We start from the raw sequence: 24,580 nt of genomic DNA on the forward strand, positions 1-24,580 counted from the left end.
CCGATATGTGCTAGCACCAATTTCATCAGTGCAAATACTTGCACTGAAAAATGAAAAGCACAGTAGAGCAATAATACAATGGAGATACAAAGAGGCAGCGAGTCTAGCTTCAGTTTAAATAACTTTATTTTTCACCCTACTTTTTTCATCTTCATCTGCACATCCAAGAACCAAACCAATGGGCTATTTTCAACCAACCCCTCCCATTGTCATTTTATAAAATTAAAGGAATTTGGAAGTCTCTCTCTGTAACTTGAAGTGCAAGTAGATTGAAGATTGACTGCCCAGAAATTATCATGGAACCAGCTCTCTCCTGCTCCCTCGTGGTGGACAGAAAGAACTGTCTGTAGAAGTAATAAGGCATCCACATTGCAGCATGTTTCTCATGATGCTTGCACAAAAAGAATCAGCATTATATCCAGGAGGTTGGATTACATCCCACTAGCAAAGATGCTAATCAAGCAGAAGAGTCCTTGTAATGGAGAGCCAGTTTCATAATGGCACTGGACCAGAGCTTCCCAGAATTCAAAGAACCTAAAATCAAGAAACGTCACGCTTTTCGTTTCTTCTTTTTCCCACCAGCCACTTTGTTCCTGACGCCCATTGTTCCCTCGGTGTCATCATCATCATTTGCCTCATCTCGAGAGCGTTTCTTCTTTTCTTCCTGCTGCCGCAATTCCTGAGGTGAAAACAGAATGGCAATTACTTGAGCATCTCAGCAGCGAGAGAAAAGAATCACGAAGATAAAGAGGACCAAAAGCATTAAACGTGCAATCAGCATCATGGGCTTAACAAGCGGATTTGTAAGAGGATTCTAAATTAAGAATGCACCAAATCCTCACAGGCAATCATTTTCAGCATAAAGGAGAAACACTTCTCCACCTTCAACTAAATGCTGCTTTTTCACATCTATTCATTGCCCCTCTACAACTCTGGCAATATTTTTTAATAACAATCTCCTTTTTGCTGAGATCTGTGATCCTACTCAGTCAGTGTGAGGTCACAGTTCCACACAGCCAATCAGATTTGGCTATGAGACAAGACAAGGTGCGAGGGTTGAATGAGACAATATGGATTCCCCAGGAATGCCAACATTGTTGGATTTCCACCACTTTACAAATGGCATGGGGTATTGATCCTTCTCACCTGGGGTTTGTGGTTTCTAAATATAGAGGGGGGACAGTGTTAGCAGTCAGATCCCCTCTTCACACTAAGAGGGAAGCTTACGGATAGAATATTATAAACACCAATTCCTCAAAAATTGCAAGTCCGAGGGACCGCCTGGCATAGAGAGGATGCCAACCAGCAGGAGCCTGGAAAATTACCAGAGTGTGAGTCAGAACAGCTGACACCTCCCCCATGCCCTGGAAAAAGACACATAACTGAGAACAATGAGGCTCCCAGAAAACTCCTGACTTATCTTGTCAACACCCAATATCATTTCGTCACACCCACCTACCCTAATCAAAGTTATTCAGCAAACCAGGTAGCTTTTCCCATCCAGTGCTTAAAGGGTCATCAAACACATTTTCACCTATCTGTAGTCTGTCTCAGATAGGAACTATCAAATCTCTCCCAACTTATTGTCTAACTTCTGGACAACTTGTTAAGTTATTGTTTAGGGGCCAAGATGTCAGCTTGCCCCAAAGAACATCTTGCCCTATAACTGGGCTCGCCAGCCACGTGCTGTATATATGCATCTTGGAACCTGCCCTACACTCCCAAATCTCTTTGGGCTTCTCCTCTTTGTGAAACGTTGGTTGTTTTGCTGCTGTCTTCGTGGACTCTTCAAGACTGGTAACTATCACCCTCCCAAAACTGCTTTCTCCCCCTTTCTTGCCTTATTTTCTTAGTTAGCCTTGTATGTGCACTGTGTGTGATTTTTTGTACATTTGCCCTTTTATTTCTCTTTAATAAAAAATTTCTAATTGAATATCTGACTTATTTGAAAGTTCTCTAATGAAATAATCCCTGTATACATAGATGGAGAATCCCAGTTACCCCCCTCTCGCTTGTCTGCTTAAAGTTAATTCCCCAACTAATTAGGAGACCGTCTATTTGGGTAAAAACAGGAGCCCCTCTCCCCACACCATGGTCCTGAGTAGGATTGGATCCCCTGTAGCATTCGTAAAATGAGGCAACTTTTATGTTTTATGGACTATTTTACACCATATTGTCTAGTTTGACCATGACTGTGAATGCTCTCCGCCCCTACCTTTGAATAGGTGAACATCTCCACCACAGTTCACTGCTATTCTTGGGGGGCGGGGGAACAGAAAAGAGGAGGGCTCCTCTGAGTCTGGAAAGCTACCCAATTACAAAGAGAAAAACCTCGGAGGTACACTGGAAATAATTAATAATTTTTTATAATTTGTTTGTGCAAAATGGAAATTAAATTTTAATAATTTTTTTGTGCAAAGTGCTAATATATAATTCCTAACAAATATTGGTCCATCAGATTTCATATCTGCCTCGAGATGAATGTTATGGTGTTCAGTAATTTATACAATGTATTTATGAGCCTTTAAACAGGTATTTTGCCAAAACGAGACAGACAGGATGACAGGCTGGCAGAACCCGTCAGGCTCTTTAGCCATAATTTTTGGCCCTCAACTGTAACCACTAGATTATGTTGTCCTTTAAGGAAACTCCACAGAGGAATTAACGGCTCTACAAAAGAACAGAAAAAGGATTTAACATTATGAACTACATCTCTGGAGGTTTTACTTCATCACCTTAGAGGAGAAACTATACCAGTTGGACTCTTGATTGAATTAATATGTATTTTGCATGTATTTATTGGATATTTATGTGTAATATTTATTAGGAATTATATATTAGCACTTTGGCGCTTTGCAGAAAAAAAATTATAAAAATGTATTTGTGGGGGGCAAAAAGCATGTGTTTTTAACAATTGTGGAAGTATTCAGAAATAGAACCCGCCTCCCTGGTTTAACTGAAATGTACTCTAAACTTTCTTTTACAGCAAGCGGTTTTCTATGGACTGTGGGTATTTTATAATTTATTTTTTAATTCAGCCAGGATGGCTATATTTTTCACAGCCTTGGAAGCACCTTATCCCTCCAATTGTCTCACTTTTAAAAGAGGCAGCTACATTTCTTCCTGCTGGACTGCCCAAAGGCTCACCCATTTGTGCAAAGAAACGTCCATATTTTATTGGTGACACATTGGATGGTATGCAAGAGATGTGTTATCAAAAATACTTGCTGACATCTGAGCTCAGAAGGACACAACAGACTGTGGTACATGATGTAAATCTTAAATCTGGATGGCCTTGCAAGGGATCACTTTGTGCTAACAATGTTCCCAGTGTTGTGAAGATGAATGTTCCAACTGCACCCTTAGGCAAAGCAGCTCAAATGGATGTTTGCTGCACGTAGGTTGTCAAACAAATGTGAAACAAACCCAAGGATCTGTGGTTGGGCAGACACAGCCTGACAACTACTTAAAAGCAGTTAGACCTACCATGCGAGCAAATCTTTGCGCTTCAGCCACCCGCTCTGTCAACATCATGACCTCATCCTCTTGAGTGGGGAAAGCAGGCAGCTTCTTGCCTATTAGGTGTTCAATGCGCTGGAAGAGCTCCACATCATACCTGTGGGACAGCAGCGAAGGTCTCTCTCTTATTTTGTAGCCCAGTCCTCTTGACCATCAACCAATCAGCATCCACCCCTATTTCCACTCCCCCCTCACAGCATCCTCATGCTGCTGATATTCCACATCACAGACTTTCCCACCCATTCAGATAAAATGCAGAGCTGTTGATTGTGCCATGCAGCACTACCTACTGCGTGACAAAGGTGATTGATTTGCCAGAGCGTCCAGCACGAGCAGTTCTTCCCACACGATGAATATAATCCTGAAAAAGACCCAGAAAGTCCGTCACAAAATATCTATTTACTTCATTTACACCCCGTCTTTCACCCCAATGGGGACCCAAAGTGGCTTACATCATTCTCCTTTTTATCCTCACGACAACCCTGTGAGGCAGGTTAGGCTGAGAGCATGTGACTGGCTCACCCAGTGAGCTTCCATGGCAGAGCAGAGGTTCAAACCTGGGCCTCCCAGATCCTCATCTGACACTCTAACCATGACACCACACTGGCTCTAATACAGATAAATAGATGAGCCAAGGGGCAGTACAAAAAAAAAGTGGAACCTAAACCAAACTATACAGGAGATACCAAGATGCATGTTTAGTCACAATCCATCAGGATATATATTTGGTGTATTTCAAAGTTGTCTAGTTTCACCCAGAGAAGTTGAGGGATTGTGCAGCTGGGGTTAGTTAGGTGATAGGAGGACTCCCTGTGCAGTTAAAGTTTCTACATGATAAATAGTTCACAAAGTGCTATGTGGATTCTGCTATTTGATTCCTGCCAGAGACTTTTAATGAGAAGTAACTATTTAACCATCTTAAAAGATATAGGCTACATAGTGTGTAGAAATGATTCTTTCATACAGGTATCTGTCATACTCAGTCTACTCTCAGCTAAGCAACAGCAAACAAATAAATGAAAGGCAAAATAAAAACCCCTTCTGCGTGGGACAATTTCACCAGTTCAGTTCCCATACTGCAGTGGTTTTTTCATGACCATCTGCACCCAATTTGCCACCATGAGTAGTAACTCTGACTACTATGTGGCTTTTCATCAGCTTTCCTAGGAGCACTTATACCCCAACTTTTTAAAAAAAATCTGTTTTCTAATCTGCTGTTTCCCCATGCACACTCTTTTCCCTGTCTTTTAGAATTCATCCTCTTCTGCCCCCTCCCACCCTCTGCCAGCTCACTTCATTGTGATTGGCCACTGTTGTCTATCCAGTCACTCCCTCCTCCTCCTTTCCATTTCTCCCCCTCCCCTCTTTTTTCTCCATTTTCATTTCCACTTGTTTTTAATTTTTTTTAAAATCCAAGATAGGATCAATGCACCAATGGGCTGAGAGGGAGAAATCCAGGAAACAGATTGACCCAGCATTCCATCCATTCATTGCATGTGCAAAAAAAAAAGAAAAAATGGAAAGGGCCGGTGCTATGACATCACCGATGATGGAATCGGTGATGAAAGGGCCAGCACTCATCAATCCCAATACATTTTGACATGGTGCAGACTAAAAACAAAGGCACCACACTGACCAAATATGAGAGGTGCAAAAGGGCCCAGACAAGCTGATTCTATGCCTTTTGGCTTGACTTCTGAGATAGTGAGGACTTAAGACCCAGTGCAGAAGTGGCTAAAGTCATATCTTGTTAAGGTCGCATACTGAAGATTGAGACATCTGGGAGTCATGGGTTGTTGAAACTAACTATATGGTCAAGCTACCCCAAACACAATTCTTCCTACTGAACCATTTTACTATATTCTTCCTCCAAAGAACCCAGGATGGCATACATGGTACCCCTTCCCATTTGTCCTCACAATAGCCCTGAGAGGCAGGTTGGGCTGAAAGTGAATGATTAATCCATGATCAATCAGCCACCTTCATAACTGAATTGGGATCTGAACTCAGGTCTCCAACATTCTAAGCACTATTTTTATTTAGTTAGTTATTTAATGTATACCCCACCCTCCCCACAAATGGCTCAGTGAGGCTCTCAGCATGCATATAATACAATAAGTTAATCATAAAAAACTATAAAATCAAAGGTAATTTAAAACAATCATTAAAATAGTTCAGGCGCCTTCTATGTGTAGGCCACTTAAATAGACAATCAGCAACCGCATATGAGCCGTAACATGTGGGCATACACATGGCTGAGGGCAGTAACAGAAAAGGTGGTGGTCTTAGGTGGAAGGGTGAAAGGACACCTGCCGGTCCTCAGCCAAAGGCCCGGCGGAACATCTTTATTTTACAGACCCTGCGGAACTGTCACAGGTCCCGCAGGGCCCGAGTCTCCAGTGGGAGGGCATTCCACCAGGCCGGGGCCGGGGCAGAAAAGGCCAGACGGATGTCCTTCAGGCCAGACACTACCAGGAGCTGCTTGTCTGCGGAGCGCAACAACCTGCAAGGGACATAATGAGAGAGGCAGTCCTGCAGGTAAGCTGGCCCCAGCCCGTGAAGGGCTTTTAATTCCATATTGCCTCCCTAAGCAGATTATAATATAAGTAAAATTTGAAAAATAAGTCATAACATATATAATATGCTGCAAGGAAAATATTAAAAACAGCAACTCTCCAGACCATTGCAACAACCAACTGAAATAACAGCTTTCTGAAATAAAATGGTCTTCACCAGCTTTCTAAATTCCAACAGAGTGAAAAATCCAACTTCCAAGGCAGGCAGCATGTGAACTGGGGTACCACCACGGAAGCAGCTTTAGTCCTTCTAGCCACCTTTCATACTTCCAACAAGTGAGCCTTCTCCAAAGATATCAGTGCACGTGAAGAAAGATTCACAAGAAGAGATTTCCTTCAGAGCCTCTAACACCTAGGAATTTCAAGGACAACCACCAGCATCCTGAATTAAGCCTGGAATTCAGCCAGTTGCCAGTGGAGATCTTCCAGGCATGGTGTTACACAGTCCTCAAGAACTACTCCATCTAAAAATTTTGGCTGCCGAATTTTGGATCTGTTGACATTTCTGAACAATCTTCCAAACCAACATTAAACTAGTCTGACTATGAAGCATGGCTTACAGAAGCATGATTTTGATCATCAGAAAGATGCTCATCAGAAAGGAATTAAAAATTACTGCTGGTCGTAGCTGCTGTCTGAGAATCAAGCAACAAAACCTGATTAATGAACAATCCCAACCCACAAACCAGGTCCTTCGGAGAAACATGACCCAACCAAAGTGTACCATTTATTTATCACCCACTTCTCCACTGTATTGATTCCCTGTAATTCTCATCTTTGCAGCCGCAGCCCCTGCTGGTATACTCATTCCTCCCCAGTCTTTTATCATTCAATGAAGGATCACAAAAAAGTGAAGCTGTTCCACCAGTATGAAATGCCCACAACAATGTAAGAAAAAGGCCAAGTATCTTCTGTCTTTTCCTGGGAATGCCACTAAGACATGCCAAATTTTGAGAGGGAGAGCCCTCAGTTGGCAGCTTTCCTTTTCACTTACCTTGGAATGAGTAGGAATGTCAAAGTTTATCACTACATCGACATGGGGGATGTCCAAACCTCTGCTAGCAACATCTGTAGCCAGCAGAATAGACCGTGCTTTAGCCTTGAACTTGTTCAGAGATCCTAATCGTTTATTCTGAAGAAGAAACAGTAAGCTGCTATTAAAAATTTTCCAACCAGGAAAAAATAAAGAGTAAAATTTTTGAGATTCAGTTAACATCTATGCTACGTAACTACTTTTAATTAAAGGAAAAGCAAATCTGACACGGCACGTAAGTTTTGTCATTAAAGCATTTATGATTTCAGTATAACACTTCAGAAATGTCCTTGCATTAAGGTAGGCCAATACCTGACTCATCTGTCCATGGAGGGGGATAGCAGTAAATCCCAGATTCCGAAGCAGGAGGGCAGTCCTCTGAGTGTTGTTGCAAGTACTGCAGAATACCATGAACGAGTTCCCAGCAAGTTCATTCAGAATATAGACCAGGTAACTGTCCTAGCAGAGGGTCAGAGGAAAAAATTTAAATCAGAAAGGGAAGGAAATAATGCAAAACGGAGTAAAGAAGTGGTGCTGCTGCACATGAAGCAGAGAAAAGAAATAAGGTTACCTTGAACTTGGAAGGGATAAAGATATAATATTGCTGCAGTTTTTCAACGGTCTGGTACTTAGTTGAAACTGCGCATTTAACAGGGTCCTTAAGCGCTGCACGCTGGAGTTTTTGCACCTGGACAAAAAATTGACTTGAATTTAATTGTCAGACATTACATCATTCTCCACCTGCCTGGTTTAGATACCCCTTTTTGCATCTTCTTGTCTAAGTTGGTCAGAAAGTTAATGCCGGCTTCTACTGCACCTTTTTAGTCATTGTAGCAGAAAAGAGGAATGTCTTCCTGTCTCTGGGAATCACTTTCAGAATCTTATCTACCTGTGAAGAAAACGAGAAAGTGAAATAAAGTCACAGAAAGATCACATATGTGCACATGCAGACACAAACACTGTGGCGTACCAGTCAACCTTGATGCAAGCGGAACAAACAACTAAGGAACTCCCTCCATTTATTTTAATCAATCCACTGTAACCAAAAGCAGCACCTGTGTGCAATATACTGCTCTATAGTAGCCACCTCAGAAAACTACAGGTGGCTACTCTAGTAACCCAGAAAGGCCCTGGAAGAGAACCTGGATAGTATTTGGATATATCACAAGCCTAGTATCCAAGAAATCTTTCTTTTTCTTAAGGGTACAGAACTATTACCACTAATGCCACTATACCACCTGTAGGACAATTAATAAGGCTACACACAGAGGGAAAGAGGCAGTCCAGACTCCAGAGTAACACAATGAGCATTCCAGCAACTACTAGGTATAAATGGTAGAGACAACATGCTCTTAGCCAACAGTGGGGTGCTTTTCATACGAACAAGCACAAAGATAGAAGCTGGTGCTAGTGAAGTACATGTTGAAACATTTGGCACTGCAACTCTAGACAGCACCATTCCCTAAGAAGTTTGCAAGATTATTCAAGCAAACTAGGAATTTGCAGAAGTCACCTCAGTCTCAAAGTCCATGTTGAGGATCCGGTCTGCTTCATCCATAACTAGATACTTGAGAGCTCTCAAACTGAAGCCTTTTGTGTTCTCAAGATGGTCAATAAGGCGACCAGGGGTAGCTGCCAGGAGGAGAGAGAATTATGTTAAGATCATCAAGAGCAGAAGATCCTAGAATTTTGCCCAGTTGGGCATATGACTGAAAAGACAAGAATGTAACATCAGGCACCACCCATGGAGTATTTCTGCTGTGATACCCCCCCCCACCGCCACATTTTAGCATGCCACATTACTGATTACCATTGTTTCCTTCTTCAATAAAACTTTGTAAATGAAGACAAAAGAATAAGCATTGAACCAAGGCCTTGCACAGGTTTGAATTGACAGAGTGGGTTGAGGGGGGGGAAGCTAGATTATTTTTTTTAAAAAAAGGACCCTGACTTTAATCAGGATCAGGTTTTGAGAGATGTAACCCCATGAGGTTACATTGTAGGCTTGGCTGACCTATCAGGTATTCTCCAACTAGATGATAAACTGTCTAAACAATCTCATTCAAAATACATCACTTAACCTAAGCAGGCCCTTATTTAGCAGAACAGAAGACAACCAGCAGGATTCTACACTAGGAAATGGTAACTGGAGGCTCCCATGCAGAAGTACTGCTAAGTTCCAGAATGAAGCTAGGAGTGAAGGCACAAGGCTGCATTCTCACAACTGAAGAGCAAAAGTGACCGTTGTTGGCTGGCTTTCCAGCTAGTTGGACTCAGGAAGCATTGAACAGAAAAGACAGTGAGATCAGTGCTTATTGGAAAGGTTTCTGTCCTGCCTTTCAACCCCCGAAGTGCCTGAGGTGGCTGGGCAACTGCAAGTATCTTGCTTCTGGGCAATTGCTTCCCCAAAACGTCTCGTTGCCTCACCTTGGAGGCAAAAAAATTCAACTGTGATACCTTCCTGCTCACATGGATCCGTTAGATCTCATTAACATTTAGATTTCACCTCCATCATCCTATCCACTTACCGATTATTACATGTGGTTTCTTGGCTAAGGCCAGAGATTGGGCCATCATATCAATTCCTCCAACAATTACAGCTTGGGAGAGAAAAGAAAAGCCACGTATGGCCATTTAAAACACAAATGGTGGGCCACCTCCCTCAATACTCTCTGCATGCCACACCCTCAATTCCTTTACAGCTTTGGAACTGGATTGTTACATTTAGATACCAAAAATTTTCTTTAGACATCCCTCTTTGCTGACTGTTGCAAATAAATATTACAAAGAAGACTCTAATATAGTCTACAGCTAGCGAGTCTTACCCAGGTTTTATTTTTAATTCACACAGAGCAGCATGAAGCAAAACATCCAATTACCACCTAATTTAGGAGAAGCTGCAAGAGGGATTGTCAACAATGTGTTAAAAAACCACAATGTAACCAGAGGCTCTTGCTATAACTATTTTAAGTGGAATAAATTAGACAACACTGAACATATTTTATTTCTACAGTTTACACAATTTACACACCTAGGACAAGGGAGCACAGCAGTAGCTGCAAAAGCAGAAAAAGTGCTATTCACCAGAATCTCTGTTTTTAGGTTTTTAAGGAAAACTGCCAACAAACTTCCAATGTTATCTTTACAATCATGGAGATGGAGGCGTGTAAAGATCTACTTTGCAGCAGAGGTAAAAGCTATTATACATCTCCATAAACAATTGCTCCATCTCTTTTCTGCTCCTTGTAAACATAATTATGTCTTCTGTTTAATCTAAAAATTTCACTAAGTCTACTTACTGCTCTGGACACCAATGGAAGACCCAAGAGCCTCAAACTGCTCAGAGATCTGAAAGGCAAGTTCCCGGGTGGGTGTAAGCACCAAAGCAAAAAAGCGCTGAGGGGTCTCTAGCAGTGCTTGAAGGATGGGCAAAGCAAAAGCCCCCGTTTTTCCAGATCCTGTCTCTGCTAAGCCAATGACATCACGGCCTACAAGAAAAAAAGATTGTCATATTTGGCACTGAAGAAAAAAACCAATACGACATGCACAGATCACATTTCCTAGCACTTAGGGGTGGAAGGGATTTAGCTGATGCAAACAGAGTACCAGAAGTTCTAGCTTATACATGTAGAGTACCACAACAACAACAACAACAACAACAACAACTGCCCCTGCATTAATGTTAACTTTAAACACACTAAAAAGCCCACACCCCTGACATCATAATACAGCATTTGAGAATAATGAGTACCAAGAATGGCTTTGACAGTTGCCTGTTCTAATAATTCCTCCAGCAACCTATTGCCATCTAGCTCACTCCTTCCAATGTTGGAGATAGAGGATAGATGCAAAGTCACCCCCTTCCCTCCACTGGGGATATAATGAAAAAGACCAATAAATGTCTGCTCTCCTATTCTCACCTGTAGAAACCATTTCAGTTAAGGCTTTCAGAATAAACTTCTTGCACAGGTGAAATTTTAAAGGACAGTTAGTAAAAAAACAACTAAATCAATGTAGACAAATCATTCATTCTGGGCAAACACCATTATAAAAATATTTTGGATGCATCAGTTTTGTATGGGTAAATTGTATTGTTTATGTAGAAGAGTACAACCATAAACCGAATCTAGAAATACACCATTTAACACTGAGTAACTTTGACAGGAGAGACCTCTTACTGCACTTCATCAATCAAGTCTTAAAACTTATTGTTTATCATAACAACCAACAGGTCAACATTTCTACTCCCAAATTTGAACATATTTTATTAACTTCAAAGATCAGGGTTTCCAAATGCACAGTTACAACCACTCCTTGCCAGATCTTGGCAAAGCAACTAGGTCAGAAAATGGCTTTTTTATATAGCGGGGACCAGAGTGAACTTGCCTCATACAATCAACATACTATTTCCAATATATTAGAAAAATATACGCTGGCTCTAATAAGAACTGAACCCATTCTTCCAAAACAACTTCAGCTGCCCAGGGCAAGGAGACACAAACTCTGATCATAAGTAGTCAGCCTGTCTATGAAGTGCTAAGAAAGCCTATATTTGAAATATACTGATTTTGCTTTTAACTTTGACAGTTTCCTGTCCCTAAATACTTGCCCTCAGAACCACCCTTACCTTGAAGTGCAATTGGAATAGCTTCCACTTGGATCTTTGTTGGCGTCTTCCATCCCAGCTGATCACAGGCCTCACACAGCACATCTGTCACTCCCTGTTATTCCAATGAAAGAAATGGAACAATCATCAGCACAGCCTTAATAATCCACTATGGCCTACAACATACTCTTCTCTGCCATTTGCAAGTCAGGTGTCATTTGGAAACACTGATAACATAGAGCTATGGTATAAAAAGTACAGTAACCATATAAAATCACCTCACCCACTTCAAACAAGCTCTGAAGAGGCAGCAAATAATTTTATAAATAAACAATATAACAGAAATCACTAAGTGCTCCTTTTTTAAAAAAGACAGTGTAGCACACAGGATAGGTTGCTGGACTGGAATCAAGAAGAACTGGGCTCAAATCCCCAATTAATTATAAATTGCACTGGGGCCTTTGTATAAGTCATCTCATCCTAACTTACATGTTACAACTGTTAAGTAAGAATAGACAGAAAGATAGCTGAATTCCACAGAGAAAAGACAGGATACACATGCAAGATACTTTGAAGTTTCTCTTTGCAGGAAATCACTGTATCTGTAATATTTTCTTTCCTACCTTTATTTTCCCCACAACTATGGTGTTACATATAGTTATAATTTCAACAAGATACACAATTCAGATCAGTACTCTTTACAATCAAGTCCAATGTCACTGAAATCTCAACTACACAAAAAAAATCAGATTCAAGGAATGTCAGTAGCTTCTCCTACACAGCAGTTTTCTATGATCTCTAAGGGCACTTTCTCAATAAATAGAGTAAACAAGTAAACAACTGGAGATTATCTGTCTCCACATATGAGACAGGTAAAAATGTCTCTGAATACAATAATATGCCCAGCCCCCTCAAGAGTTAGTCATTTTTGGTGTGGTGGTGAAAAGTGTCCCCAAGTCATTGCTAACTTATGGCGACCCCTGGTGGGGTTTTCATGGCAAGAGACTTACAAAGGTAGTTGCCTCCCTCTGCAACCCTGGTCTTCGTTGGAGGTCTGCCATCTAATTACTACCCAAGGCCTGCTTAGTTTCTGAGATCTGATGAGATCAGACTCACCTGGACTATCCAGGTCAGGACAGGACAGTAATTTTTGGAACTAGATAATTATTGACTTGCACCACGAAACAGCTTGGTAGCCTACTACAAGCTTAACTTTAGAATAAGTTAACAACAAGGAAAAGGAAGATTGTCTACACTACAATCGCCGTTAAAATCTGGTATCTACGAGAAACAGATCCTGAATTCTGATGGTCCACGTGTGTGCGGCATAAGGAAAAAAAATCCCGAGACAGCAAAACAAGAGGGCAGGACTAAGGAAAAGCGGCAGCCGCAAAAGTAAAGACCGGGAGACCGAGAGGAATACAACGGTTTCCTTACCAATTCTTTGAAGGTTTTCACGGTATCCTTAACCGCTTCCTCGCATTCCACGTCGGTCGCCATCTTTTACTTCCCCTTTGACCCTCAAAAGGCCCGGAGTAGCCTGGGAGTGGTAGTCCAAGCACTAACCCTAACCGCTGACGTCACCCTAGTCTCTTAGAAATCCCGCTTCGGCTCCGCGCGGAGAATACTGGGACTTGTAGTATGAAGACCGTGGAGCGACTAAGGACGCGAAGAAAACTGTTAAATGGATTAGCGCTAGATAGAAATTGGTTAGGCCGGGAGGGAGAGCGACTCGTGTGCGGGAAGTCAGGACGCTCTCTCATTGCTGGGCACTTTAAGCTAGGTCGGAGACAGAATGGAAATGGTCAAAAAGTGCAACTAGTCGCGTTGGACCGTCAGAAAAAAAGTAACAGTCGTATAATACTTTAATTAATGCAAATTAAAAGCAGCCGTGAACAAGCTTTAACGTTCAGCAGAATTCTTCAGTTCTGGTGACTCAAAAGCTTGGTCCTCAGTCTGTAAGGCATAAAATTAGTCTACATCACGTGGAAGGCGATACTGTTTTTTAGTTTCTTGGGATACTCTCAGGTTGTGGAAGAAAGGAACGAAGCAGCATTGGAGAGACTTGAAAAGAAGCGCATGCAGGAAATTAACGACCTTTTGAGACGTTTTAAGGAAGCCTAAGCCCATCCGGATGTTTTGCAGGAATATATGGCTGTTGGCCGGAGGGAAAGGGGGGAGCCACTGAACGCAGTAGAACACTTTCGAGTAAACAGACACAGGTTTGAGCTGCAAGATGTCCTATTTGGTCATTTCACTGGTTGCATCTGACAAAGAGAACTGGTTCTCGAAAGCTTATGCTACAGTAAAGCTGGTTAGTCTTAAAGGTGCTACTCGACTCTTTACTATTTCACTGGTAAAGAGATCCCTGTGAATGCAATAATAGCCTCTCCCCCCCCCCCCCCAAAGAACTAGCTGAGAGTTTATCATTTTTGGTTGAGTGCCAAAGTTGAAAGACACAGAATCCAACAATGTCGTTCTTGCTGTTACGTTAAGCTATCACATGTGATGGGTATCTGCATTTGTAGTCTATTAATGTTGTGCCCTGGGGTTTATTTATTTACATTATTTATAGTCTGCCTTTCTCATTGAGACTCAAGGTGAATTACACAGTGGTTCAATACAATCAACAGCAGGGACATTCAATAAACAATGCAATAGGGTATAGATTACAGAAAATTTTGAAAACAAGCTGAAATCTGATACAGAGCTGAAACAACATAAGCAATTTGACATGACATAATAAACAACAGTGCACGATAATATAGTCTACAGTTCCTATACCTTTCTTGATGCATCTCTTTAACCATTTCCTTACTACACGGCCCTGTTACCTGTGTAAGAAAGTCCTCCTGAATAATTTAGTTTGGCATAGTTTGTGGAAAGCCAGGACACTGAGAGCTTTCCTGACTTCTTCAGGCAGGCCATTCCATAAGGTATGGGCTCCTACAGGAAAGCAGGCAGCAAAATTTCCTTCAAGATCCCTGCCTGCCCAGTCAGCATCACTTCCATCTTGTCTGGGTTCAGTTTCAGTTTGTTTGCTTTCAACTAACTGACCACAGCTGTCAGGCAGCAATTTAGAACTTCTACTGAATCACCCCGGGATGTTGAGAGAGAGAGAGAGAGAGCTGGGTGTCATCAGCTTATTGATGACATCCAATTCCATAGCTACAGATTGTTTCTCCTAAAGGCTTTACATACAGGTTGAATAACATGGGGGATAAAATTATGCCCTGTGGAACCCTGCAAGACAACTCCCACTCTGAAGGTAGGTGGTCTCTGACAGTGTTCTTTTGAGTCCCTTTCACAAGGAACAATTTAAACCAGTCCAAGGCACACCCCCTGATACTCACTTCTGCCTCTAAATGCCTCAACCAGGATCTACTTTATCAAAGGCTGCAGATAGATCCAGGAAGAGCAACAAAAAAGCATGGCCTATGTCTACATTCAGACAGAAGTCATACACTAAAGCCACTAGAGGCACTTCTGTCCCATAGCCCAGCCTGAAATCAGACTGAAAAGGATATAGGGCACCAGCTATCTAAGAAGACCTGTAGCTCATGTTCTACTGCTCTCTCAATCATTTTGTCCAGAAAGGGCAGATTAGAGATAGGGTGATAATTGGCTGTATCATTTTTGTCTAGGGATGGTATTTAAGTAGCAGGCAGATAATCACCTCTTTTAGCGGCTGGATATGCGCATATTGAGAGCTCGTGTGGTGTAGGTTCACATCTCCCTCTGCTATGATACTTAATGAATGACTTTGAGTCAGTTGCTCTCTGTTAGGATAAAATGGGGAAGGGGATAATTATGTATGCTGTTCCAGGATCTTAGGAGGAAAGATAGGTAAAAATGTAATAAATATGTTCCTAGACCTTATTAAGAAGAGGATAGGTAGCAGGGGTCATTTGGGAGGATGCCAGGCCACGGGAGAGCTTGAGCTGCCTAAAAAGAGTCACACTGGATCAGACCACAGACGGATTGATACATTGTAGATGGAGTTCTGTGCCAAGAGTTCCCAAGCAGTTCTCCTTTTAAAATGGGTGCTCAAGAGCCCACTTTGGATCCAGACCTGAGGGGAGGGGAGGGGTGGCAGCGGCGGCATATAATCCTTTGCCCATCTGCTATAGCCTGACCTAAAACAGCTCTGTGAAGTGGCCCTCAGCATCTTTTTTTTAAAAGTTGGTCGTTTCAGATGTGGAATTCCCAGTACAGTGTAATTTTGGCCCCAAGATCCCCTCTACTTTGGCATCCTGTTTTCAACAGTAACTAACTAGAATGTTCCTAGAAAGCACACAGGCAGGGCATGAAGAAAATAGCATCCCATGCTGCTGCCCTCCAACAACTGGTATAAAAGTATATACGTTCAAGACGTATTTATTACTATTATGAATATATTCTTATTAAGATAGTTTCAGTTTCATTAGGTAAGTGCCATCAAGTTGCAACCAATTTATGGCAATCCCAGCAAGGTGCTTCCAAGGCAAGTGAGAAGCAGAAGCGGTTTGCCTCTACCTTCCTCCGCAGAGTCATGCTTGGTGGTCCTCCATCCAAGTATTGACCCAGCTTAGCTTCCAAGATCTGACAGGACTGGACTATACCACGCCTCCTGACCTCCCCTTAGTCTGTAGGAGTACCAGAACAAAATTCAAGTCCAATGGCACCTTAGAGAACAACAAAATTTTCCAGGGTATAATCTGTCATCACCTCACTTTGTCAGATACATCATTTCTTATATCCAAGTGAGGTGGTGAGGAGAAGTGTTACCAAGAAAGGACGATTGGCAGAAGAGCACTGTTGACTGTTGATGGTGTATATAACGTTGGAAGATGACGAGTAAGTAAATGAACCTGAGGTGGGTATGGCTAGTGTTGTTAGACCTGGTGATTGTGTTGTTAAAGTTTGTATGGGGACAAAGTTGTTATTTAACACATTTGAATGTATCAAACATTTCCCATGCTTAATGGATCTAGGTTTAGGAACATAGATATCTGGTGGGAGGTGATTTCTGGAAACCCTCCCTGAGGGGCTACTTTCCCCCACCCCCCCAAAAAGGCAGACTAGTTTGCTCTTGAGAAAAGGGGGGAATGAGAGAGCTGAAGTATTTCTGAGAAGGGCAGTCGTTCCATGGGACAAATCCTTCTGTGAAGTGATTGAGAAGCTGATTTGCATAGCAGAAGAAGGGCCCACCATTTGCTGTGGCTGTTTTTGGTTCCTGAGAGCAGAACCACAAGTGACAAAAGGCACAGATTGGACACTTGTCTGCTTCCCTCAAGTTTTGATGGGAAATGTAGGCATCCTGGCCTCGCAGCTTCGCTCTCTGACTGCTGTCCAATGGTCCAACTGTCACTTGTCCAACATTCCACCAAGCTGCCTACATTTCCCATCAAAACTTGAGGGAAGCAGACAAGTGTCCAATCTGTGCCTTTTGTCACTTGTGGTTCTGCTCTCAGTTCATATAGAACTTCTGCTGCGATGAGGAAAGGCTCATCGTCTGAATTTTTAAGAGAAGAGAGGCCTATCCTAGCATCCCCACCCCCTTAACAGTGACTCTGCTGGCACCATTCCCACCTTCCCTCCTACAAAGAGCATATCTGGTCTGGACCCTTGTGAGTGGATCTCAGAACCTAACTTTTTTTCTGCTTGCACTGACTTTGGGACTACTTTTTATTATTGTTAACAATGTTTCAGTCCAACTCCCAGCTGCAATGATGCTTTTCAGCCATGAAACAGAGGTTGATTTTTATTGAAGTCTCAGTTCCTATTTGAATGGGACAGCAAAAACTCTGTGACCTAGGACTGCCAGTCTCCAGGTGGTGGTTGGAGAGCTCTCGGAATTTCAACTGATCTCCAGGCAACAGAGATCAGTTCCCCTGGAGAAACTGGATGCTTTGGAGGGTGGACTTTATGGCATTATACCCCATTGATGCCCCTCCCCAAACCCCACCCTCCACAGGCTCCACCCCCAAAATCTCCAGGAATTTCCCAACCTGAACCTGGCAACCCTACTGTGACCAATGATTCTGGGACTGCTAGGACTTGGTCTTTTTTTTGATAATAGGATTAAGCTGAAAGGCAAATGCTTTATCCTGCTTTTCCCCCGAGTGACTACCTGCTATCTTATCTTATATGATGCAGCATTTGTGCCCCAAACACCGAGATTCTATAGCACATGGGGGAGTCTTCAAAAAAGCAGTCCCATCATAAAGCAAAGATACTCCTCATATGGTCAGAGGTGCTGCTGAAATTCAAGTCTAGATGGTCCTTTAAGGAGCCACTGAACCCAAATCTTGAAATTTTGTTTTTTAATAAACAAGGGGTAGCAGCCCTAGGCTGTATGCAGAGGGGTTAAAAGACCTCATATGAAAACAGAGGCAATGGAGAGATTTTGATAAGTAAATAGAGCCCTTTTTAGATGCGTGTGTGTGTCTGCGCGCATTATGTGCCATCAAGTCACCTCCAACCTATGGCGACCCTATGAAGAAAAGACTTCCAAAACATCCTATCATTAACAGACTTGCTCAGATCCTGCAAACTGGAGGACGTGGCTTCTTTTATTGAGTCAAGCCATCTTGTTTTAGGTCTTCCTCTTTTCCTACTACCTACTAACTTTTCCAGAGAATCTTATCTTCTCATGATGTGACCAAATTACAATAGCCTCATTTTATCTTCTAGGGAGAATTCAGGTTTGATTTTATCTAGTACCCACTTATTTGTCCTTGTCCATGGTATCTGCAAAACTCTCCTCCAGCACCACATTTCAAATGAATCAATTTTTTTCCTGTCAGCTTTCTTTACTGCCCAATTTTCACATCCATACATAGTAATGGGGAATACCATCGTTTGGATTATCTTGATCTTGGTTCCCAGAGAGACATCTTTATCTTTAAGGATCTTCTCTAGCTCCCTCACAGCTGCTCTTCCAAGCTTAAATCTTCTGATTTCTTCATTGCAGTCTCCCTGTTGGTTGATGATTGAGCCAAGGAATAGAAAACCTTGAACAACTTCAATTTCCTCATTGTCAACTTTAAAATTGTGTAATTCCTCGGCAGTCATTACTTTTGTCTTCTTGATGTTCAGTTGTAATCCTGCTTTGGCGCTTTCTCCTTTAACCTTCATCAGTAGTCAAGTCTTCACTATTTTCTGCTAGTAATGTGGTGTCATCTGCGCATCTCAAATTGTTCCTCCCACCAATTTTCACTCCATCTTCTTCTAGATCTAATCCAGCTTTCCTTATGATATACTATGCATAAAGGTTGAACAAGTAGGGAGATTATATGTATCCTTGTTTGACACCCTTACCAATTGGAAACCATTCCGTTTCCCCATATTCTGTCCTGACAGTAGCCTCTTGTCCAGAGTGCAGGTTTCGCATCAAAACAATCAGATGTTGTGGCATCCCCATTTCTTTTAAGACTCTCCATAGCGTTTCATGATCCACAGAGTCAAAAGCTTTGCTTTTGCCATCATAAATTTGCAATGTGGGCTGCTTCCACACACATTGGATAATCCACTTTCAATACTCTTTAGTGAATATTTGAAACTGATTTTCCATGTGTGGAACAAAAAATCCACTTCAAAAGGATTGCGAAAGTGCATTGAAAGTGCATTATTCAACGTGTGTGGAAATGGCCGTGGTCTCTAGCACCTCTTCCTTTTCTGAATCTAGCTTGAACATCTGGCATTTCTCGTTCCATATATGGTAAGAGTCTTTGTTGTAGAATTTTGAGCATCCCTTTGCTTGCATGGAAAATTAATGTGATAGTCTGATACTAGGTCCTGAAAATGATTGTAAGAGTTTTGTCTGCAAATACTGTAAATCAAGGCAGTTCCTGTTTAAACGTATTTTATTCATTTCAGCTATTTCAGTTTGTTCAGGCTGATTTTCAATACAGTCACAATTAAATTCTAAATTGACTAGCACGGTGATGCTGATATCAAAGGGAACTCCCAAGGGTATCTTTGACGTGAATGCTCTCAGTTTTGGGGGGGGGGGGGGGGAATGACTATCTAGCTACGTGCCTGAGTACTGCAGACATGATGACGTGTCTGAACCATCAGTTATTGGAGCCCAACTGTGCTATATCCTGCCCTCGTAACAATAGGAACAGTGACAGGAAATCTAAATAAACTTTCAGCATGACCAGTAAAGTCAAAGAATTCAACAATCATAGTCGTTACATAGTCAAAGCTAATATCTCTTTCAGCATCTATGAGCAACAAATACTGCAATGGTGGAGTGTTTCTTTGCTTTTCTACAACCATGTGCAAGTGGTCTTTTGCAACCCTGTCAAATCAGAATCTTCAGAGTGGAGACACAGTGGGTTGGATCCAACCAACTTGCCTGCTAGCAAAAAAGGAAGGGAGTGTCCCCTTTGACCACCACAAAAGGTTATGCTGGGGGTCATGGGACTTGAATGCACAAAAGCCTCATGGGATGAGGGCTGTAGTAAGAAAAAGAATCGGGCAAGATTGAGTAAAAAGCTGGCTGGATCTAACCCAGTATCTGCTGTGATGAGGCATACATTATTTCCAATTGGACAGCAGCGTGAGTGGCAGAGCTTCAGAGGAAAAGACCTCTGGAAATCCTGGCATCCTGCATTCTACATGTATTCTTCTCATGTATTTGATTGCTCTAGTGCACCTCTGTTAGACCTTGTTAGCATCACTCCCCGCTTTCCTCCGCTTCTTTGTATACTATCCATCTCCTTGGCTTCCCTACTGCCCATTCTCCTTATAATCCCTTGGTTCTGATCCCAGCAAGTTCTTATGAAGTCAGCTTTATACATTTCTATAAACTCTGCATGGCAACCATAATATATGTAAAGAGTTGTGATGTTGGTGTGCAAGTGCTTATGGTCCTCAGGAAAATATTGCATTGGTGTGGAGTCTCTCCACGTGGCAGGGCTGGTCAATCCGGTAAGATGCTTATGCAAATTATGGCTGCTTTATGAAGCACTCACTGTAAGGAAGTACAGGTCCTTGCAGATAGATTTGTGTCACTCTGCATCTCCTGAAACAGCACTGGATATTTCACAGCTGAATATCTGATCTGTGATGAGTATTTTACCTCTGCAGGTCATATCTCCAGGTTGCAGTCACTGAAGAATAAACATGATTCTGTGAACTCATTTAACTCATGAATTAACATGAAACAGTAGTATTATCTGAACTTCAGTTACCTCCAAGCTACCCTGTTTCCCACACATCCCCATGCCAATGTCCCCCTTTATCGGCATAGCACAAGGCCAAACGATGTGCAACAGGGATCTGTCATCTGATTTCCTGATATGTAATTCAAGCCTTAAAAGCAGCCGCACTGGGGCCATGAAATGGGAGGGGGAGTTCCCATCATTTCCTTGAGAGAAATTGTCCCCCACCCTCTAAGCTGCTATCAGATCTGATTGTCCAGGGTCTGAGTCCCAGCCCCCAGACTTGCCAGGAGGGAACAGGGGGAGGCAACCGGGAGGCAGTGGTCCTGCTGCCCCAGCCAGCAACCAGATCCAGAGCCTGCCTACTCCAGGGGGAAGGGGCGAAAGGCCAAAGCCTCAGATGGCTGGAAGGAGCAGGGAGAGACCAGCTAGTCTCACCCTCCAGGGGGAGGGGAGGGGGCTAAGCAGGCCAGAGGAGAAGGGCCAGGGCAGGGGGAATAGGTACCCAGCAGCAGCCCAAACAGAGCCCTTACCAGCCAAGGAGGAGAAGCAGCCACAGCAGCTCAGAGCCATGCCCCAGCCTCCACCTCAGCTTGAAGACAGCAGCCTGGCTCAGGAGATGCTCACAACCAAACCCCTCCAGGTGAAGCTGCTGAAGGCATTCTGTGAGCAGAGCAGAGCAGAGCAGAGTTCTGGGAGAAGGAGATGATGGAGGATGCAGGGGGTAAGCAGGCCAGGTTGAGCAGGCCAGCGAGTGGATTGAGAGGGAGTCAGGGTGATGTATACTGCTTCTCCTTCCACAGAGCAGGGTCCTGCAGCAGCCCTGGTGCCCCTCTGATGTCAGGGCCAGCCCAGCCGGCACCCTGCCCTGCGGCAGCAGCGACAAGCCCTGACACTGATAAGTGAAAAGGGCAGGTGTCTATATTGTAGTTGTGTTTCTTCCCTACCAAGTTTAATTGTGACTCTGGGGGAGTTGATATTCCTCTTGAAACAAATGATTCAGGGGCAGAGAATAAACGCCTTGCACCCTTTTAAGCTTAAGAAATTTGATCACAGGTCCCCATGTCATGTGTAATTTGGAGCGATCCAGCTGCTTGAGTATTTCCTAGATCAGTGATAGTCAGTGGCTTGGGACCCACCTGTAGCTCTTTATTTTATTTTACATTATTTGTATTCTGCCTTTTCCTCCAATGGGGACCCAAAGTGGATTACATCATTCTATCCTCTAGTTTATCTTCTTCACAACAACCCTGTGAGGTAGCTTAGACTGAGTGAAGGATTGGCTCAAGGTCACCCAGAGAGCATGGCAGAGCAGGGATTTGAACCTGGGTCTCCCATATCCTAGTCCAACATTCTAGCTCGCCTGAGCACTATCCCCTAATTTGGCATCTGTCCCATTTCAGGAAAGTTGGCAAGACCCTTGCCCTGTGGGGTTTGTGGTTGGCAATGGTTTCCACCTTGAAATGGCTGCTGCCAGAGGAATGGGTAAGCTGCAATTCTCCCTGAAGTTTAGGTTATGTCAGAGAAATGGCATTATAGTGTGTTTGTTTTTACTCTCATCTACTGATTTGATTGTGATATCAGGAAATGTGTTCTATTAATACTTCAAATGCTGTCCTATGCTCTGAGGTCTGATACGTATTTGTTAATAAATGCTGTCTTTTTAAATACAAAACCTGCACCTGTTTCTATAAGCTGGTGATTATTGGGGGCAGCCAGTGCTTAACATTTTGTCCTAAGAATAGCTCAATACATTTATGTGTTTGTTTGTTTGTTTTATTTGTTTATTTATATTTGATTTATATTCCGCCCTCCCCACACCAGCAGGCTTAGGGCGGATTACAACCAAATAACAATTTAAAATTACATTAGTTTGTACAGTTTAAAAACCAATAAAACGTTTCAAACATTTCAAAATTACATAATTAAAAAGAGAGAGAGAGAGAGATACATGATGAATCAGGTGCTATTTAACAGTAATATTATTCTTGTTGGGGGCTGGATACAGGGATCATAACCCAATGCTGAAAGATCTGCACTGGCTGACTGTTTCAGGATACACTTCAAAGTGCTGGTTCTTAAAGGCCCTGAATGGCTTGGGCACTTGAAGTACCACCTCCTCCTATACTGTCCAGCCCACCAGTTAACATGTTCATCTCAAGTCCTACCCTCTGTGTCTGTCCCTGCAGAAATAAGGCATGTGGCAACTGGAGACAGAGCCTTTTCAGTGGTGGTGCCTCACTTTTGGAATGCCCACCCCTTGAAGGTCACCTAGTGTTTACCTTACTGATATTTACAAACTAGGCAAAATCATTTCTTTTTACTCAGGCTTTTAATAAGCTTTAACTTATCCTTTGTTAGCTGATTATGGCCTGCAGTGATGTTTTCAAATCACTGTTTTTGTTGATTGCTTTTAACTTGTAGTTATGCTGTTTATGCCTCTTCACAAGGGGTTTATCAGCAATTTATAGCAGTTTTGTATTGATGTTTTTTGTGATTTTGGTTTGTTTTTACTTAGCTAGCTTCCCGGAGCAGATTTCTGAAGAGGTTCCCTATAAATCTGTTAAAACAGTAAAAATAAACATATTTTGATGCTAGAAGGTGGGGAGAGCAAAAGCTGTATAGGGACATAACAGAAAAAACACTGGAACTACTACTATGAGATATCCTGTTAAGTATATTTTTACAAACATTCTATTCTGTTGCATAAAATGTGAAGCCTGGGGGCTAATATTGAACAATAATTGGCTCTGCAATTAGGTTGCTTCGTACCATGTACTATCTTGGAAGGCACATCTAGCCAAAATGTGGGTTTTCTGGGAGTACTTTTCCTCCAACTTTTTAAAAAGCTGTTTTCCAGTCGACGCTTTCCTCTGCACATAATCTTTATGTTGACTTTTAGTTGTTTCCTTGGCAATATAGTTTTCAGCCCTCTTCTGCCCCTCTCTTGCCATCTGCCAGCCCACTTCTTTGTGATTGGCCACTCTCATCTATCCAACCACTCCCTCTTCCCTCCTTTCCATCTCTCCCCCCCTCTTCCCTCTTCCCCTCCTCTTTTTTCTTTTTATTTTTTTTCTAAATCCAGTGTTGGATCAGTGTAGCAATGGTTTGCAGCGTGCAGGAGGTGCTGGATTACCCATAGCTTCCATTGTTTCCATTTTTCTGTGTTTGTAGAGGTTGGAATATTGTATAGGAAAAAGGTCAGAGTCTGAATTAGCCAATCAGATAAACAAAGAGGGGGCTGGGAGGGACATATTCCGGGAATAGTTACCCCTCCAGCATTCCAACATTGCTTCCATTTAGCAAGTGCAAAAAGAAAAAAAATTAAGGGCTGGCACCGTGACACCATCAATGATGCCATAGGTGATGACAGCACTAGTGTTCTTCCATTCTGATTTATTTGAGTATGGAGCAGAATAAATAAAGTGACAGCATATCACCATTACATGGAAAAGGTCTGAAAGGAACACGGTCAAGCCAATTTTATTGGTTTTGGCTTGACTTCTTGAAAAAAGTGTAAGGTGCAGAAGGGTCTATAATATTGCCTCTGTGCTTTTTTCTGTGCCTGCTCAGTCTGTATGTTTGAAAACAAACCTATTTCTCCAAGCCTAGTAGCACTCCCTTGCTGTTTTCTTCAAAGTATACTGACTCTGCTAAGGGTACTGTGAGCTTGAATGTGGTCTAGAGTAAACAA

The 24,580-nt window shown here is 42.5% G+C and overlaps 1 protein-coding gene across 1 annotated transcript; it reads right to left on the reverse strand.

Annotated features, from left to right (window-relative positions):
- Positions 1–114: 114 nt before the first annotated feature.
- DDX47 (DEAD-box helicase 47) lies at positions 115–13,251 on the reverse strand. Its single transcript, XM_054988567.1, has 12 exons — positions 13,172–13,251; positions 11,756–11,849; positions 10,428–10,616; positions 9,657–9,728; positions 8,642–8,760; positions 7,946–8,017; positions 7,700–7,816; positions 7,441–7,587; positions 7,090–7,227; positions 3,810–3,880; positions 3,487–3,616; positions 115–679 (listed from the first exon to the last, which is right to left on the reverse strand). The coding sequence occupies exons 1-12, from the start codon at positions 13,232–13,234 to the stop codon at positions 551–553; spliced, it is 1,341 nt and encodes a 446-aa protein (XP_054844542.1). The 5' UTR covers positions 13,235–13,251; the 3' UTR covers positions 115–550.
- Between the last annotated feature and the right edge of the window lie 11,329 nt (positions 13,252–24,580).

Source organism: Eublepharis macularius, chromosome 9 (assembly GCF_028583425.1).
Source record: "Eublepharis macularius isolate TG4126 chromosome 9, MPM_Emac_v1.0, whole genome shotgun sequence".
NCBI lineage: Eukaryota > Metazoa > Chordata > Lepidosauria > Squamata > Eublepharidae > Eublepharis > Eublepharis macularius.